Source organism: Eubalaena glacialis, chromosome 8 (assembly GCF_028564815.1).
Source record: "Eubalaena glacialis isolate mEubGla1 chromosome 8, mEubGla1.1.hap2.+ XY, whole genome shotgun sequence".
Taxonomy (NCBI): Eukaryota; Metazoa; Chordata; class Mammalia; order Artiodactyla; family Balaenidae; genus Eubalaena; species Eubalaena glacialis.
In genome coordinates, this window is record NC_083723.1 from 105,755,683 (window position 1) to 105,771,804 (window position 16,122).

General features: G+C 40.3%; 1 protein-coding gene across 4 annotated transcripts in view; it reads left to right on the forward strand.

The window, feature by feature from the left end:
• The window catches only part of AHCYL2 (adenosylhomocysteinase like 2), a 172,692-nt gene extending 156,608 nt beyond the window's left edge, over positions 1-16,084 (forward strand). For 3 of the 4 annotated variants that reach the window (XM_061198714.1, XM_061198715.1, XM_061198716.1), the window contains exons 12-17: positions 1,878-1,972; positions 9,267-9,365; positions 11,013-11,081; positions 11,204-11,282; positions 12,540-12,660; positions 13,061-16,084. In XM_061198714.1, the coding sequence (XP_061054697.1) occupies positions 1,878-1,972; positions 9,267-9,365; positions 11,013-11,081; positions 11,204-11,282; positions 12,540-12,660; positions 13,061-13,067 (470 nt within the window). In that variant the 3' untranslated portion in view covers positions 13,068-16,084. Of the gene's footprint in view, positions 1-1,877; positions 1,973-9,266; positions 9,366-11,012; positions 11,082-11,203; positions 11,283-12,539; positions 12,686-13,060 lie in introns of those variants that run through there. The other variant, XM_061198712.1, reaches the window with a different exon arrangement.
• The last annotated feature ends 38 nt before the right edge of the window (positions 16,085-16,122 follow it).

A 16,122-nucleotide genomic window follows, 5' to 3' on the forward strand; every position in this document is an offset into this window, starting at 1 on the left:
TAGTCAGGTCATGGAAGCAACCTAAATGCCCAGCGACAGATGAATGGATAAAGAAGATGTGGTACATATATACAATGGAATATTACTCAGTCATAAAAAGGAACGAAACTGGGTCTTTTGTAGAGACGTGGATAGATCTAGAGACTGTCATATAGAGTGAAGTAAGTCAGAAAGAGAAAAACAAATACCGTATATTAATGCATGTATGTGGAACCTAAAAAAATGGTACAGATGAACCGGTTTGCAAGGCAGAAACAGAGACACAGATGTAGAGAACAAACGTATGGACACCAAGGGGGGAAAGTGGCGGGGGGTGGGGGATGGTGGTGGTGTAATGAATTGGGAGATTGGGATTGACATATATACACTAATATATATAAACTAGATAACTAATAAGAACCTGCTGTATAAAAAAATAAATAAAATAAAATTCAAAAATTCAAAAAAATAAAAATAAAAAAGTATACAGTTCAGGGACTTCCCTGGTGGTCCAGTGGTTAACACTTCACCTTCCAATGCAGGGGCGGGGGGGGGCGGGTTCAATCCCTGGTCGGGGAAGCTAAGATCCCACATGCCTTGGGGCCAAAAAACAAAAACATAAAACAGAAGCAATATTGTAACAAATTCAATAAAGACTTTAAAAATGGTCCACATCAAAAAAAATTTTTTAAATAAAAAATAAAGCATACAGTTCAGTGATTTTTACTAAAGTTGTACAACATCCCATTATCTAATTCCAGAACATTTTCATCGTCCCAAAAAGAAATCTTATACCATTAGCAGTCACTCTTCTTTCTACCCTTCGCCTTTCCGCAGCCCTAGGCTACCATTAAATTCTCTGTCTCTATGGATTTGCCTATTCTAGATATTTCATATAAACAGAATCATACAATATGTGGTCTTTTGTGACTGGCTTTTTTTTACCTAGCATAATATTTTCAGGGTTCATGTATGTTGTAGTGTGTATCAGTATTTCATTCCTTTTGATTGCTGAATAATATTCCATTTTAAGGTTATATCACATTTCAGTGATATCCATTCATCAGTTGATGGACACTTGGGTTGTTTTTACTTTTTGGCTATTATGAATAATGCTGCTATGAACATTGTGTACAAGTTTTTCTGTGAACATGTGTTCAGTTCTCTTGGGTATATACCTACAGGTGGAATTGCTGGATCATATGGTAACTACTTTTAACATTTTGAGAAAATGCCAAACTTTTCCAAAGTAACTACATTATTTTACAATCCTGCCAACAATGCATGAGAGTTGAAGTTTCTCCACATCCTTATCAACACTTGTTATTGTCTGATTTTTGGATTACAGCTATCCTAGTATGTGTGAAGTAGTGTGTCACTGTGGTTTTGATTTGCCTTTCCCTAATGATGTTGAGCATCTTTTCATGAGTGTGTTGGCACATCTTTTGTACATCTTCTTTTAAGAATGTCTATTCAGATCCTTTACTCATTTTTAAAATGAGCTGTCTTTTTATTATTGATTTGTAAGAGTTCTTTATAAATTTTATTATTGAGTTGTAAGAGTTTTTATCAGATTTATGATTTGCAAATATTTTGTCCCATTGTGTAGGTTGTCTGTTCACTTTCTTAGTGGTATCATTTGCAGCACAAAAGTTTTTAATTTCAGTGTAGTCCAGTTTACTTTATTTTTTCTTTGGTTGCTTGTGCTTTAGGTGTTATCTAAGAAACCATTTGCCTAACCCAGGTCACAAAGATTTATTCCTATGCTTTGCTAAGAGTTTTATAGTTTTAGCTCTTATATTTAGGTCTCTGATCCATTTTAAGTTAAGTTTACATATGGTGTGAGGAAGAGGTCCAACTTCATTCCTTTTCATGTGGCTATCTCTTCTGTTTTTAAGGTAACAAGAATGTGGTAACCAGAGAGCACTTAGACCGTATGAAGAATAGCTGCATCGTTTGTAACATGGGACATTCCAACACGGAGATTGACGTGGTAAGTTCAAGTGACTCATCATAGGGTTTTGTTTTTTTTTTTCTCTCTCCTTCCCAAGAAACATAAACTAGAAGAAGAAAGAGCAGGGTCACCAGCCATCCTAAGCATGACTGTACTGGTAGAGCTGTTCACAGTCTGTTCAGTCACTAGCCTTATGGCTTGTGCATATGGATTCTACAAAGCTTCTTTATCTCAACTTAATCATTTCAAATGATTGTTTTTTTTTCCACCTAAGCTTGATACCTACTTGTACTGTAAGCCATTTTATCTTTATGATTAGGATTAAGAGCTGGGTAAACTCAAAACTACAAAAAGGATACAATAAATGTGAGTCAGTATGCTAGTCAGTATTTTGGAGAGATTTGATTTTGCCATAAAGGTGAGATTAGTAGGTTGGTCCAAGGAAACAAGTCAAGGGAGGGAAATCTATGGGCTGGGTTGAGAACACTGCTTAAGATTGACTGTGTCTGTCAAATATGGTGGTTTCCCTTTTCTCTCCCTCTTTTATGGGGCTAGGTCTCCCCTTAACATATTTTCCAAAATGTAGTATTGGATCTATAGATGTCACAATCAATTCAGTAGCATGTGTTCCTCAAACCTGGAAAACCTATAGCTTTGGTTCTCTAGTTTTATTATAGTCACCTAAAATTTTCTGATCCAACAGAACACTTGATCCTATTAAGGTGCCCAAGTAATAGTTAATAGAAGTGTTATTTATTTCTTTTCAGACTTACCAAAGTATCTCTCAGTGTGACTTTCACTCTGGTTTTAAGTTTTTATGGCATTTTTCTGACACAACTATATTTCTCTCTGGGTAAATGGCTCAAGCAAAGCATGCTTTCATCTCCACTGAGGGCTGCTCTGATTGAGCTTCAGCGTTGCCAGGTAAGGATCAGTTGGTATACTGAGAGCCTGTTGGATATCTATTTTAAATGGTTTCTCTTTTTAACTCTGTGCTCTATTCTTCTGTTATTAAAAATAGCTGGAAAAACAACCTACCAAAGCCTGTTTCTACCTTTGAGGTTTTGGAGTGGCATGGCTCCATTACTCTGTCTTACCATGATATTTTGCTTATAATGAGTAATTTACTTAGTTTGTGTTTTTGAGAGATTTTTTGTTGTTGTTTTGGGGGGTGTTTTGTTGGTTTTTTTTGTTTGGTTTTTTTTTTGGTTAAGTTCCACTTTTGTGCCATACTGCCCGTTTACTAAATGGTCAAAGGTATTAATATTTCTAAAACTATCTAGCCTATGATTGTCCTTTTCTGGATTGATCTGCTTGTAGAGCCCCCAGATGGAAAAAGCTTAAAGGGAAGTGGTCATGCTCTGAGCCCTGAAGTGAAATCTTCTGAGTAAGCGAACGGGGAAGGAATTTCCCTTCTAAACCCTCAAGAAGCTCTAAAATAAAGATAATTTCAAATGCAGTCATGTAATTTTTATATTTTTACTTTATCTCATTTCATCCTCTTGACCACCCCACAAGGCAGAATTCTTATTCCTGATTTTCAGTTGGGAAAATAAAAGCTTAAGTACATTGTTCAGTCATAGCCGTTGATTCAAAAATGAAATTGAAGCACAAAATTCAGGTTTTTTGACTTCTAGTCCAGTTTTTTGGGGTTTTTTTTTTTTTTTGGCCGTGCTTCACAGTTTGCAGGATCTTAGTTCCCTGACCTGACCAGGGATTGAACCTGGGCTCAGGCTCAGGCAGTGAAAGCACCGAGTCCTAACACTGGACTACCAGGGAATTCCCTGTTTTTCTGTATGTTATACTATGATCTCCTCATGCTTTTTAGATTACCTTCAAATTGTGGTGGTAATCTCTTCGCCAAAGGCAGCCCAGATACAAGTAATCTCTCAGGATAAAGGCCAGGAGACTCTTTACCTTCAATCATAAATATTTATTGTGTGATTGCTATATGCCAGGTGCTGCCCTATATGCTTGGGATCAGTGCACAAAACAGGCAAAGATTCCTGCCCTCATGGAACTTATATTTTAGTGAGAAGAAGGACAATAAACATAATAAGTAAAATTTATAGTATGTTAGAAGGTGAAATCACCGTAGAAAAAAGAAAAAGCAGAGCATGGTAAGGGGAAATCAAGAGTGCTGGGTTGTAATTTTAGATAGAGGGATCAAGGTATAAGCCTCATTAAGAAGGTGATGGTTGAGTATATCTGAAGGAATTAGCCATGTTGACTTTTAGGTGAAGGACATTTCAAGATGAGGGAACAGCCAGAGCAAATGCCCTAATGCGCGAGTTGCCTAGCTGTTTGAGGATCAACAATGAGGCCAGTATGACTAGAGCAGAAGAGCATGGGGCAGGGAAGAGTGGAAAATGAGGTCAGAGGGGTAATGAGCCACATCTTATAAGACCTCAGAGGCCATTGTAAGAACTCCTGATTGTGTTCTGAGAGGAATATGGAGCCACTGTAGGATTTATGCCTTCTGTTTTAAAAGGATGATTTTTTATTTTAAAAGTATCACCCTGGCTGCTGCATTGAGACTAGACCTACTTCTGCAGGTATTGCTAGGTAGCCCCAGTATCTGCCACTGACACTAGCCAAGAGCCATCTTTCAACTCTCTTTGTGCTCTTCTTAGCAGAAAGTATATGACTAAGCGGTCCAGAAAGGGAGATGTTCAGAATGACTTTGGAAAAGTTTAATTATGCAACTTTCAATGGTAGTGTCACAGGGCATGCAAAGTGAAACTTAAGGAAATAGCAAACTCAACTAAACTGATTCCAGAATGTTCATTCACTCCTTAGCAAATTTGTGTTGAGTACTCGCTCTGCTCTGTGCTAAGTACTAATTGGCTGAAGAAATAACAGTGAACAATATGCCTGCTTTCCTGGAGCTTATATTCTAGTGTGGGAAACAATTACTAAATAGACAGTTATGGACTTCCCTGGTGACACAGTGGTTAAGAATCCGCCTGCCAATGCAGGGGACATGGGTTCGAGCCCTGGTCCGGGAGGATCCCACATGCTGCAGAGCAACTAAGCCCGTGCGCCACAACTACTGAGCCTGCACTCTAGAGCCCGCAAGCCACAACTACTGAGCCCATGCGCCACAACTGCTGAAGCCCGCACGCCTAGAGCCCGTGCCCTGCAACAGGAGAAGCCACCACAGTGAGAAGCCCGCACATCGCAATGAAGAGTAGCCCCCGCTCGCTGCAACTAGAGAAAGCCCACACGCAGCAACGAAGACCCAACACAGCCAAAAAAAAAATAGACAGTTATTTTCAGTTAGTGCCTAATACTGAAGTAAAACAGAAAGATAAGGACATTGAGGTTGCTATTTAATTAGGGTGATCAAAGAAGGTGTCTTTGAGGAGATAACATTTGAACAAAAACTTGAATGACCATTCTATTCAGAGAATGGTGAGTAAAGACCATGAGGTAGAAACATGCTTGATGTGTTTGAGGAACAGAAAAGGTGCCATTGTGGCAGGAACAGAATGGGCAAGGGGATGAGGATAAGAGACAGCAAGGAGGTAGCGGGTTATGTTGAGCTTTGTAGGCCATGGTACGGACTTTAGATTTTATTCTGCGTACAAGTGAAGCCATTGGAAGGCTTTGTGTGGGTGACTGATGAAGTCTGACATATGTTTTAAAAAATTACCTTGGCTGTTGTATGAAGAAAACACTTCTGGAGCTTGAGTGGTGATAGGGACGATAGCAAACTCTTTCAGTATTTCCAGCAATAGAAGGAGGTAGCTTGGATTAGATGGATAAACAATGGAGGTGATAAGAAGTGATATATTGTGAAGGTAGGACCAATGGGCTTTGCTACATGGATTGGATGCAGAGTGTGATAAAAAGAGAGGAATCACTATAAGTTAACTCAGCAAAACTGGGAAGGAAAATGATTTGGTAAATTTTTATCCAGAGTTTTTAGTGATCAAAAAAGTAAGGATCTTTTTTTGTGGAGGAATTTACGGTTTACCTAACCTTGAGATGTTGACTGCTGCATTTTTAGGAAGCAATTGCTCATGGAAAGAGTTGGTCATTTAGAAAGCTGTATTTTTTTCTGAAAAATAATACCATGAATACTTAGGGGGCCTGTGATAGGGATGTGCTCTTAGCTGCCTTTTGTCCAAGTCTTTCTGTCACATACTTCCTTTCTCTTGAAAAGAAGCCTGCTTACCCATATATATCACATAGACAGCCTGTGTGATTATAAGCTTCACAGTTCAGGTGGTTAAACCAGTATGTGCACATGCTTTAAAAGTTTTTGCCAGCCTGGGCTACCCTGGTGGTGCAGTGGTTAAGAATCTGCCTGCCACTGCAGGGGACATGGGTTCGAGCCCTGGTCTGGGAAGATCCCTCACGCCGCGGAGCAGCTAAGCCCCTGCGCCACAACTACTGAGCCTGCGCGCCTAGAGCCCGTGCTCCGCAACAAGGGAAGCCACTGCAGTGAGAAGCCCGCGCACCGCAACGAAGAGTAGCCCCCACTCGCCACAACTAGAGGAAGCCCGCGTGCAGCAACGAAGACCCAACGCAGCCAAAAATAATAAATAAATAAAGTAAATAAATTAAAAAAAAAAAAAGTTTTTGCCAGCCAAAGAATTACAGCCTGAGACTTGCTACTGACTCCATGCTTCGCAGGACTAGAAAGACAACTGTTCTTGGCTTTACAGTGGGACGTACACCTAGTTTGGGAAGGGAGTGGGCATAGGGGACCTTTTTCCTGGTAGATTGCTTAGTGATTGTAAATCCACAGAAAAGACATTGAATGTCTTTAAGAGAAATTCTTGTAAAACTGTGCTAGCCATAAGAAACCCTTCTCTCAAGGAGTGTAAATGCCAAATAGACTTTAATAGTTTATTGGAACTGCATGGGCAGTGCTGGGGATAACTTAACCAAGTTGCTCTTCAAACCCCATTTTAAACCCTCAGGTCTTTTGCTTGCATCATAGCCATCCCAGTGCTCTAGTAAATTGCCTCTACTAAGCACTGATCATTTTTATGATGTTCCTAAGAAGTTCCCTTTCCTTGATTCCACCACATCTTTTTTCCCAGGGAATACTTCCTAAGACAAGAGACTCTTGTTGTCATTGTGTCAGCTCTTTACTTCCAGTCATCAAGATTGCTTGTCCAATGGAAGATTAGGAGTATGAAACACTAAGAACTTGAAATACTTTAAAGTCCCATTATCTCAATAAAATTGCTAGTGTTACCGAGGAGTATCTCTTGGCTCTACATGGTTATTGTCCTCCATGGTGATATTTCTAAAGGCTGAGAGATTTACTCTGTATATCCTTAACGTCCCAAAATGGCCTATTTGCTTAAATTCTTTTTAACTCTATTTATAGTGTTTATTTATAAAATTTCTTTTTAAAATCCTGATTTTAAAGTAGTACTTCCTCAATTTAAAATTCAAGCAATATTGGGCTTCCCTGGTGGCGCAGTGGTTGAGAATCTGCCTGCCAGTGCAGGGGACACGGGTTCGAGCCCTGGTCTGGGAAGATCCCACATGCCGCGGAGCAACTAGGCCCGTGAGCCACAACTACTGAGCCTGCGCGTCTGGAGCTTGTGCTCCGCAACAAGAGCGGCCGCGACAGTGAGAGGCCCGCGCACCGCGATGAAGAGTGGCCCCCACTTGCCACAACTAGAGAAAGCCCACACACAGAAACGAAGACCCAACACAGCCAAAAATAAATAAATAAATAAATAAATAAATAAATAAATAATTTTTAAAAATAAATAAATAAAATTCAAGCAATATAAATATGTATAAAGTAAGAAGCAAAAAATTTACAAAATTGAGGTTACAGCATATTATTTCCGCAACTTGATTTTTTCACTTAATAATGTATGGTTTTCATGTTAACAAATACAGATCTACTAATTTCTTTTTTTTTTTTTTTGAGAATTACATTATATTCCATTGTATGGAATTATCCTGATTTACTTAGCCATTCCCATGTTGATTTACATTTTTTGCTATTACAAATAATGTTGGGTTAAACATTCGTGGGCACTTATATTTCTGAACTTGAACAAGTATTTCTATAGGATAGAGCCGTAAAAGTGAATTTGATTGGTCAAAGATTAGGTACATATAAAATTTTGTTAGCTACTGCCAAATTGCCCTCTAGAAAGGTTGAACTAATTTATGAAACTTGACATCTGCAGAAATTTTATATTTCCTATCTACCTAATAAAGAAATGGTCCAGACCATTAATAAAGTCCTGAATATACTGAATATAATTATAATTATATGTCTTTCTTTCCCACTAGATTAGTAAAGAAAAGAAGATACAGTCCCTGTCAATAAACAGCTCACAGTCTAGTAGAGGAGTCCACAGTCTTATCTATAATAGTGTTCTTTGCTATAATGCCTAGAATACAGTATGTACTCCAGTAAATGATTGTCGTATAACTGAAGTGTTTCTCTTTATTTGTCTGATAACTACTATTTGGCAGAACTTCTCAATTTTACCAACTTGAGCCAATGGGTAGTCTTAGAGTACAGACTCCCTTTCTATTTTAGGCATTGCCTCTTGGAAGAAGGAAGTTGTTGTCTTAAGTCTAAACCCTGTGACTGTTATTTGATTACTGCTGTTAATAAACTTAACATTTCTTCTCTTGTTCTCGGAATATACAATGTACAGAAATGGAAGGAGGGTGAGCCATTGGGAGCTTTACTCTACCATTAAGCATTGCTCTAAAGGCTACCTCACATTTGCACTTAGGTCACAAAGCTTCTGTAACTTTAGGGTGAACCACCATCATTGAGAAGGTGGAACCTGGGATGTTGGGACATGAGGGCAGAACCTTGGGCCCTGGCATGCTATGTGTAGGACATTCATTCTTCTCTAACTAATCTCACTCAGCTCTGACCCTCCTTTTTTCTGTGTCTCTTCAGCACTTAAGTATTCAGTTTGCACTGTATTAATTTGCACTTGTTTGCATGTTGCTTCATAAGTATTAAAGGCTTTTATCCCCTCACATATGTATTGTTTTGTGTCCCGAACTAAAGTATGAGCTTTTTGAAGGCAGAAACCATGTCTTTGGTTTCTTTTGTATTTCCCATAGCACCTTTTACTGTGCTCAGCAGAGAGTGGGCTCACAGTATATGTTGTGGAATGACATCCTGAGTGATCTCTCCCTGGCTGGGCCTAAGATTAAATTCCCTGAAATGGAACAGTCCTAACCAACCCAGGACAGGTATTCTCCATCTGGCATGTTGGTTGCTTCTTTCAACTTGCTATTTGAAATGGCTCCCTTCAACATCTTTCCATCCAGAAAGTGGGACTTGGCACGGCTGATGATGTGCTTGCTGTATGTGTTCCAGGCGAGTCTTCGGACACCAGAACTGACCTGGGAGCGAGTGAGATCCCAAGTTGACCATGTAATATGGCCTGATGGCAAGAGGATAGTGTTGCTGGCAGAGGTAAGACCTGAGGCTGGAGAAGTTCACCCCTGACAGGAGAGACTGCAGTACCCAGGTCTCCTCCCCCTCATGTTCTCTCATACTTTCAACTCCTCTTAAGAATAAGCTTAACTACTTTACCAATGGATTTTACATCTAATTGTGAAAGGTCTTTTCATTCAGCAATTAAGAAACTATTTTGGTTCCCCACTTTTCACCAATTATCCTGTCTCTCTATGTCACTCTACAGGTTGAGTCAGACAATGACTTATTACTGTGGAAGGAATTAATGGATAGAACCATTGCCACTTTGAGTGATGCTTATAAAGAGATAATGTCATTTGTGGGATGGTTTAATCAGGAAGCACAAAGTAGATATTCCTGACTGTAACTAAGATAATCTTAGGCAAACTCTGAGAAGGTCATGTCTTTGCTAATAGATTCCCTGTTTCTGAGTGTCCATTCCCCTAAACTGAGCCAGACGTGTAGTAGATACCCAGCTATGCATTGGTTGTGTGATTGATATTTCCCTTTCCTGGCTTCTTCTAGCTCAGCCTTAGTCTTGACTTTCAGGCCACTTAGACTCCCATGTCAATGTTTGGCCACTTTTCCTTTCTTGACAGCTTCTCTTTCCTATCCTAGATTTCTGACAGCTGTAACAATGCCCCCTGTTTTTACCTTAACACTTTCTCTTCTTCAGGGAAAGATACCAAGATTACAAGGAGGACAATAATACTTTCCTTGAGTTTTGATTTTCAGTCTTTTTTTTTAATTAAAGAAACTGAATATGAAAATATAAAACATATACTGTCTTCATCTAGGGGCCTTTAAATTTATTTTTGAGTCTTCTTCCTATTCTCTTCACCTTTTCTCACCTTATCTCACCTTCTCAAATACTTTAGGGCATCTATAAAGTATGTACAGGAGTGTGTACAGGAAGGGGATCGGCAGGTTGTTAAATATTCACTAATTGCTTTAAAGTCAGCCCACTGTCTGGTGACTTATTTCTAGGTCCCATCTAGTAATTTTGGTGACAAAAGCTAGCACCGTAGTTGTTTTTGGCTACAATGGTTGAGCAAAAAAGGTGGTCAAGCTTCCTAGGAAATAAAGTAGGAAAGAATGGCATTGGGGGAAGGTTCTAGTCATTCTAACTCTCTGAATCACCCACTGGAAATACATGACTGCCCTTGAATTCAGGAGAACCAGGTTGAGGAAAAAGCACAGAAACCATCACAGCTTCCTAAGTCAAAAAATATCTCCCATCACAACCTGGAGAGATTGCCCTTGGATTTGACCAGATCATTGTTTAGGACAGTTTTTCGAAGGAATATCTATGCCTCAGAGGGAAGATATTCTGTTGTAGAAAGTAGAAAATTCAAGGGAAATATACCCTTCCTTGACATAAGCCTCAGTATCATGTGACTATCTCTATTCCTTTTTACATAACGCAGAGATCTTTTATCTTATTATCTTCATCAGATTTTCCAGAATTTTTTAACATTTCACTCAGATGTCAATCAGTTCATTTCCACTGATTGAACACCTGCTTTTTGTTCAGCATGTTAGTTGGGAAGTGTTTGGAAAATGGCTGTCGTGTTCTTCCCTCACTCCTCAAAGCCAGAGACTTCATCTAACCAACCCATTTGTGTGTTAACCTTTGCTTTCTAGGGCCGTCTGCTGAACCTAAGCTGCTCCACAGTGCCTACATTTGTGCTCTCGATCACTGCAACTACTCAGGTAAGGCCTCCAGAGTGGGGAAGCAGTGGGCTGGAGAGAGTCATTAGCCCATCAGGGTTTCACTTGATATGGGGTAGATTGCTGTGAATGGCACGTCAGCATCCATTTCTCTGCTTTTCTAGGCTCTTGCCTTGATAGAACTCTACAATGCTCCTGAGGGTCGCTATAAGCAGGATGTCTACCTGTTGCCCAAGAAAATGGGTAAGCATGAGCTCTTCTATCCCAGTCCTTACCAAGTAGTTCAGAGTCAGAGGCTAAGGGAAGTTAGGGGGCATTATATTTCCTAGGGATAGCAAAAGATATCTTCATCTTGTAAAGTAGGAGCTAGGATTCTTAGATTTCATCCACAGTTGATTTATCACATTTTCCAAATAGGTTGTCCTAATGAAGTAAGGACATTTTGCTGTGATTTAGTTTACCTGCCTGTGAATTTTAAGGATTCTCCCGAAGTATCTATTACACAAGAAAAAATCTCAAAGGGAAAAAAAAAACTCTTCCCCCCCAAGAAAGAGGAATCATCCCTACCTTGTGACATCTGACTTACTCCAGTTCTAGGCTGCTAAGTAGCTCCTACCAAACTTTTCTCAGACCAAGAAGACTTTCATACTACACCTTCTAACTCTGACCCTGTTGCTTCAGGCCAAAGGAAAGACTCTGAATAGCTTCTGTTAAGAGTTTAGTTATGTGGCCATTTCGTAAAGGAGAAACATTAAACTGTCTTAAATTTTTAAGGAACCTGCTTCAAGCACCTGAACTGATACCGTATGTTTATAAACTCCCAAGCCAAAGATCAGGGAATAAATCAGCTTCTGGTTTTGTTTTGCTTCAGCATTAGATGCACAGCAACTGTGAGAAGTTGACATATTATCCCTTTAATAGACACTTTGGAAGAATATAAAAAAGTAGAACAGTCCGTAACGGAATGTATAATGAAGTTAGGGAGACCAAACAAATACATAGGAAATGACTCAAAATTCTGAATAAACAATATGTATCCAGGTAAGAGAATGTAAATAGAAACCCATAAGAACTAAGGGTGTAGTGTCCTTCTCAGTCACTCCTTTCGGAGCTCCCTAGGTGTTAGTTTTTCTGAGTGACCTAAAATATAAAGTTCAAGGCAGAACTAAAGTTGGAGCTTCCTGTTTTTTAGTCCACCCACTGTCCCATCCTTTCTTTTAGACTCTAAGGCCTATTGCTTCTTTCATTTCTCACTTTTCTGGGGAGAAGGAAAGGTTCAAGGCTGAAACAGCTTGTAAGGAAGAAATGTTATGACTTTGAAAAGCACTGGGCTTAAGCTCAAGCAACCATTCCTTAGAATTGAGGTCCAGTGAGCAAAAGTTAAGCATTTTTCATTCAGCTCTGAGAATTAGAAGGTGTCTTCCAACTTTTTAAGGCTGGAGAGAACAGCCAGACAAGAGGCAAGAATGCTTATACCAGGTCTTCTGTGATCTGTTCCAGATGAGTATGTGGCCAGCCTACACCTGCCCACCTTTGATGCCCACCTGACCGAGCTGACAGATGAACAGGCCAAGTATCTGGGGCTCAACAAGAATGGGCCCTTCAAGCCCAATTACTACAGGTGCCTTGGACTCCCCATAAAATAGGGAAGCCTGAGTAGTGATGAGCTTCCTGCACTGGAATTGGTCTTTTCATCCATCACCATATTTACATGAACTCAGGAAAATAAACCCACTCCCCCTCACTACCACCCCCAAAGGATTCTTTGAGGCCTTCTCCAGACATTAAATAGTGTTCCCTTTCCTGAATTTGCCATTTCATCTTCTTGATATGATGTTTACCCCTGTATGGAGAAAAACTGGCCATCTTCATTGAGGTGAAAAAGCACCACATTTATCTACCCTCACCATACACTGCAGAAAAGTCCCTGCCTCCCCGTTATACCTTTAGGCAGGCTCTTCATGTCCCAGCATCCCCACAAGCTGATAACATCACAGTCTCATCTTTCTTTTTTCCTGCAGGTATTAAGTTCCTGTAACTCAAGCCAGAAGAAGTTTTAAGGAATAGAACTCCAAGTCTTTTCTCCACTCCTATACAGGAAAGAACCCAGCAAGCTGCTTCTCCAATCAGCTGCCTGCCGTGCTCACCCTATATGTTAGGTTATTTATTTATTAACCTAAATAATAAATGTCGCCTTGGCCCAGAGTGTGGTTGCTGTCCTGAGGGCTGTGAGAGCCGCAGGGGACAGGCTGAGGAAGGAAAGAAATGGGGTTCCCAGTGGATCTTTTGAGTCATTCCCCATTGACTCGGAATCCTCAGCACTGGTCATTGTTCTCTGGTCCAGGCTCAGGAGTTAGTCCATGGATTCCAGACTCCTCCTTCTCTGAGGTTTTCTGGAATAAATTTTTAGCAGCTGCCTTTCTCAGCTTTGGTCCTTCCCCAGGTGAGGCCTTTTGGAAGCCACTGAATTAACATGGCCTGGGTTCCCAGCCTTGACCATCACTATCACTGCCTTCTTTATAAAATGGAAGGAAGGAAGGAGTGCTGTGGCTTTGGCAAGCTACACCAAGAACTCAGCTGTGCCTGTGCTTCCTGGGAGTCTCCTTCCTTACCCAGGACTCCTTTCTTCTCCTTGAATATTTATGTCCATTGTAACAATTTCAGGTTCCAAGAGGAATGTGCCTCTATTATTTCCTCAGCAGCTCTGATGTTTATCAGACATTTGTTTTGCCCTCTTTCTAACCCAACTAGCCTCTGCTCAGGAAGTGAGGGCCAGCCCCACTGGGGCCGATAATTTTACTTCCTTGTCATTTAACTGGATAGTTTCCCAGGAAGCTCCCTACAGATTGGCACTGTCTCAGAAAAGGAGGCTTGTTGTGAAACACTGCTTCCTGAAACTTCCTCCTATTGCCTAAAACTCCTTCTGAAACTGAGCAGGAAAAGGCTTACTTTCCAAGGGATTTGGGAGAGCAGGGCTTCAGAAATGCGACAGATCTTTCAGACCCACAGCTCAACACCCTAAAGAAGCAGAATATATTTATTTGTCTCCTGGGAAGGGCTTTGCAGCTTAACTGGCTAAGCTATACAGAGATGACACCGTAAACTGAATCCAGATGCTCAAAGCTAGTTTGACTAGTTTGAACCTCGCCAGACATTCATCCCTTTGGCCATTGCCATTGAATATGAAACTGAGATCTAATGTCTCTGCAATTTGGTCTGTGGTCTTTCTTCTCTGCTGGGATATCTTTTTATGTTCTGGCCATCTTGGGATTCTGTATTCCAGAGGTAGTTTCTTAAGTAACTCCAACATTACAAAAAATTTGTAATGTGAGCAGCCTGAAATTTTGTGTCCCACCTAAGAGTTGGATTCCTTTTAGAGACTGACCTGTTGGTCTTAAGGGTTCCATTGGGACCAGATTGGTTCTAAGAGTTAAAGTCTGGAGTGGTCCTAGGAATCTTGAATGAAATGAGTCCTTTTTCCCCCTGCCAACCTTATTTAACACTCTCAGTTTTGTTTTTCCATTTTTCCCCTATCCTGGTCTGCCTCAAAGTCTCAAGACCAAGGTGACCCAAGGAAACACCAGACCACCCACGATCACCATAACCTTCCCACCCTAATTCTGCTCTCCGATTTCTACCTTCTCCAACTTCTCCTGGTCTTCACATATACCCACAGAGCTAGTCTGGAAGTGACCTTCCCTTTGGAAGTAGGGAGGTGGATCTTAGGTAAATGGTTGTTTGCCTCATTAAATAGTACACAGTCTCAGCCCATAGAATCTAGTTCCTCAGAGGCCGTATGTCTTAGCAAGTACTGGAAAAATGCCACATGCATGGCTATATTCTTTCATGGAGAAGATCATAAATGCTGAAAATCCCACTAGGCCATTCAATTCTTCCTTTTGCCCACCCAGTTCTGGCTTTTGTATTAATTAATTGGATCCCTTTAACAGAAGATTCAGAAGATGAAATTTGTATCTCATCTTATATCCAGAGAAGATTCCATTAGGCAGATATCTGGACTCTAGCTTATTATGTTCTTAAGCCAAAGTCATAACCTGCTGTTTCTCAGCAAAGCCTGGCTGCCTGTGGAGCTTACGATGTGCTGATCCTGACAGAACATACTCTGCCTTGAAAATGTGAAGAGACCCATTCCAAATGAAAAAGAGCCACACTGGGCTTCTAGGTTAGGTTGCCCATGTTGCTACCCATGGTGAGGTATTTGCCTCTGAGTTTCAGGTGACCACTCTTCGTCTCTTTCTGGGGACCTCTGTGTCATAACCATTAAGGAAAAGGAGGTCCAGGCCTCCTGAGTATTTGGGTTCTACCTTGGTGTTGGAATTTGGTCGTTATTCTTTCTGCCCGTGTAATCAGAACAAATGCATCTTCTTCCCTCGAGCTCTCACCTTAGATGCATCCTAGGTATCTGGAAGCATGGGAGAGAAGACTAATTAGCTCTTTATATGTGGCCCTGGCCTGTGGGGATCTTACCATTTTCTCTGCAATGAATTTGTGCTAGTTTTCAAGGTTTTTTGCCTTCTTAATGGAAATACTGTTTTCTTTTTCTCATTTAAAAAAAAGAGTATCTGGTCTACCTTCCCTCTGCCCTCCTACCTCCTCATCCTCCCCTCCCATGCGAGCACGGCTTCCCATGGCCACATACTCCTGCAAAGCTTTTTTGCTGCTTGGCTTTTCTCTGAACAGATCTGAAATTGCTGCTCCTGTGGTTTTCTCAAAATTAACTTTGTCATGGTTTTAAAAAAAGAAATCAAAATGCATTGTTGCATTAAGCTTTTTTAATAAAGGAAAATTACAGGAAATAATAGGCAACACCAGCAAATTATATGTGGACAAGTTCTAAACTATATATACATACATACATATGTAAAATCATCTAGTTCTCATTGTCATCTTACTGAAAGGAAATAAAACCTCTAAAGATCGCCATATCTGAGAGGCTCTTGGAAACCTTTATGTCTAAGTGATTGTATTAGATCAGCAATAATGAATATGTAATCTCAAAAGATAAATAAAATATTCTTAAAATGGATTCTTGTACTGAGAGTATTCCTTGCTTCAGTGAACT